Source organism: Silene latifolia, chromosome 10 (assembly GCF_048544455.1).
Source record: "Silene latifolia isolate original U9 population chromosome 10, ASM4854445v1, whole genome shotgun sequence".
NCBI lineage: Eukaryota > Viridiplantae > Streptophyta > Magnoliopsida > Caryophyllales > Caryophyllaceae > Silene > Silene latifolia.
Window position 1 is genome coordinate 132584418 of NC_133535.1, and position 2012 is coordinate 132586429.

General features: G+C 37.4%; 1 protein-coding gene across 1 annotated transcript; it reads right to left on the reverse strand.

Moving 5' to 3' along the window:
- Window positions 1-268: 268 nt before the first annotated feature.
- On the reverse strand, window positions 269-1489 carry LOC141608250 (putative F-box protein At1g32420). Its single transcript, XM_074427612.1, has one exon. It carries the CDS (start codon window positions 1487-1489, stop codon window positions 269-271), a length of 1221 nt encoding a protein of 406 aa, XP_074283713.1.
- Between the last annotated feature and the right edge of the window lie 523 nt (window positions 1490-2012).

Sequence of the window (2012 nt, forward strand, 5' to 3'; positions counted from 1 at the left end):
AACATTCTAATGTTGAACCAACTTCTTTCTTCAATTATTTTAATCATCGTATGAACTTATCAGCTTCACCAAGGGTTGTCACCGATGATTGAAAATAAACAGGCTAAATACACTGATTAGTAAGCCAAAGGTAACCATCATGCCGGCCTCTTAAGATCAAAATTTTAACATTTCCTCGTATTTAATCTTTAAAGAAACAGTAAAGACATATAGGAATCGTCACAATTGATTGATATATCAATGTTGTTGTTTCCTTACATAATTGATTCTACATTAGTTTGAAGCTCTGAAACAAGCGAACACCCTTTCTCCTAACTTCACGGAGGATATATCGACCATCATTTTCTTGACTGGAAGCTATGTCTTGGTCGTCATTTTTCCTATTACGTTCATGGTGTAGAGACATCAAATTCTTGATGGAGACCAGACTCTCCACATAGCCTCTTGAACCATCCCCGAGTTCCCTCTTGCGCCGAGTATGCTTGAGTTGCTGTGTGTCAAGGTCGTAATGGAATACTTCTTCTGTTTCTGCTTTCTGTATTGCAACAAGTAGTTCATACTCGTTCAACCAAAAGTTAATCGGACGCATAGGTTCGTGATCAGCAAATTTAACAGCCAACTCTTTTCTCCAAATCCAATCTTTGAGTACCCAGACATCAATGAACCGGCTATTGAAATCCTGGCTGTTCGGGAAACAGCTGACGCAAGCTTGCCATCTTGTCGACGATAACAATTGATGTTTATGGGTTTTAGAGAGTTGACATTTTGGCATAGGCAACTTCTTCGAAACATTATCGACCATGTCAAATGAGACAATGGCGTTGGTCTTATCAATGTCTCTATATGCCATCCAAATGAGCATTCTTCCATTTGAACTTGATTCCACATCTACTAATCTGTAGTCGGATATAGAATCACTAACTTGCACAGTTCGCCAATGTCCATGGCGTAAAGAGTATACATCCACTCTGCAAGGATAGTTACTATTACAGTAGTAGGGGCATGCGACAACCTTGTAGTCATTATTAATCGGGTCAAACCCAAGCGCCGTCATATTGTACATACTTGGGCATTGTGGCACCAACAACACCTCTTCAATTGCTGGGTTACACAACAAGACCTCACCCTCCAAACATAAATAAAAGCAAATGATGCCATGACATGAATTAGACACTTGTATTGGAACGTCAGGCACACATACAAAATTCTTCAGAAAACGGAAGGTTTTTGCTTCATTAAAAGCGTACAAACATGGCTTATTAGATCTTTGTACGTCAAACATAAAATCGGCATTATCCAACACTCTAGAGGATGAGGTAGTTCGAGTAAGATAATTCTTCGTGGCAAATCGATGGTTGTTCCTGATAAGACGCAACCACGATTTGGACACAATGGTGAAGCGTATCAACGATTTCACGGGAAGGTAGCACAAAATCTCTGAAACCAACTCTTGTGGAATACTAGTGGGGCCTCCGCATTCATCTCCCATGTCTCTTCTGTTGAATATTCAAAGTTTAATTTAAAGCTTCAGAAATTTTATTTTTCATCAAAGAAATCTTTCATAATAAAAGTACACAAAATATTACAGAGTATTATTGAGCAAATCAGATCAAATTGAACACAGTATAATTAGAGCGGCCTTTTTTTTAATTGACCTCCAAACTTCGTTGGTATTGTATTGGTATAATGGTATCACATACTCCTCCATACAAGATACTCACCCCGTCCCCATTATTTATTAACTTTGCTTTTTTTGTATTAACACAAAGACCAACGAAAGACAAATATAATTAATTAATGTAAGACCAGGTAAACAAATGGTTGGGACGGAGGAAATAACAAATACTCCGTAAACAACATAAGTAATACGGATCAATTCTTTAAATTTGAATCAAGGAGATGATTGTTAATCCCAAAATCAATTATAAGTGTTTTTCTTATATGAACCTAACAAGTGGTATCAGAGCATAAGGATGTTGCATGCATAATCGGTTATTGTTTTTCCGAGTTAA

Coding starts and splice junctions, on each gene's coding strand:
- LOC141608250 (XM_074427612.1), bottom strand. CDS start 1,489: ATGGGAGATGAATGCGGAGGCCCCACTAGTATTCCACAAGAGTTGGTT.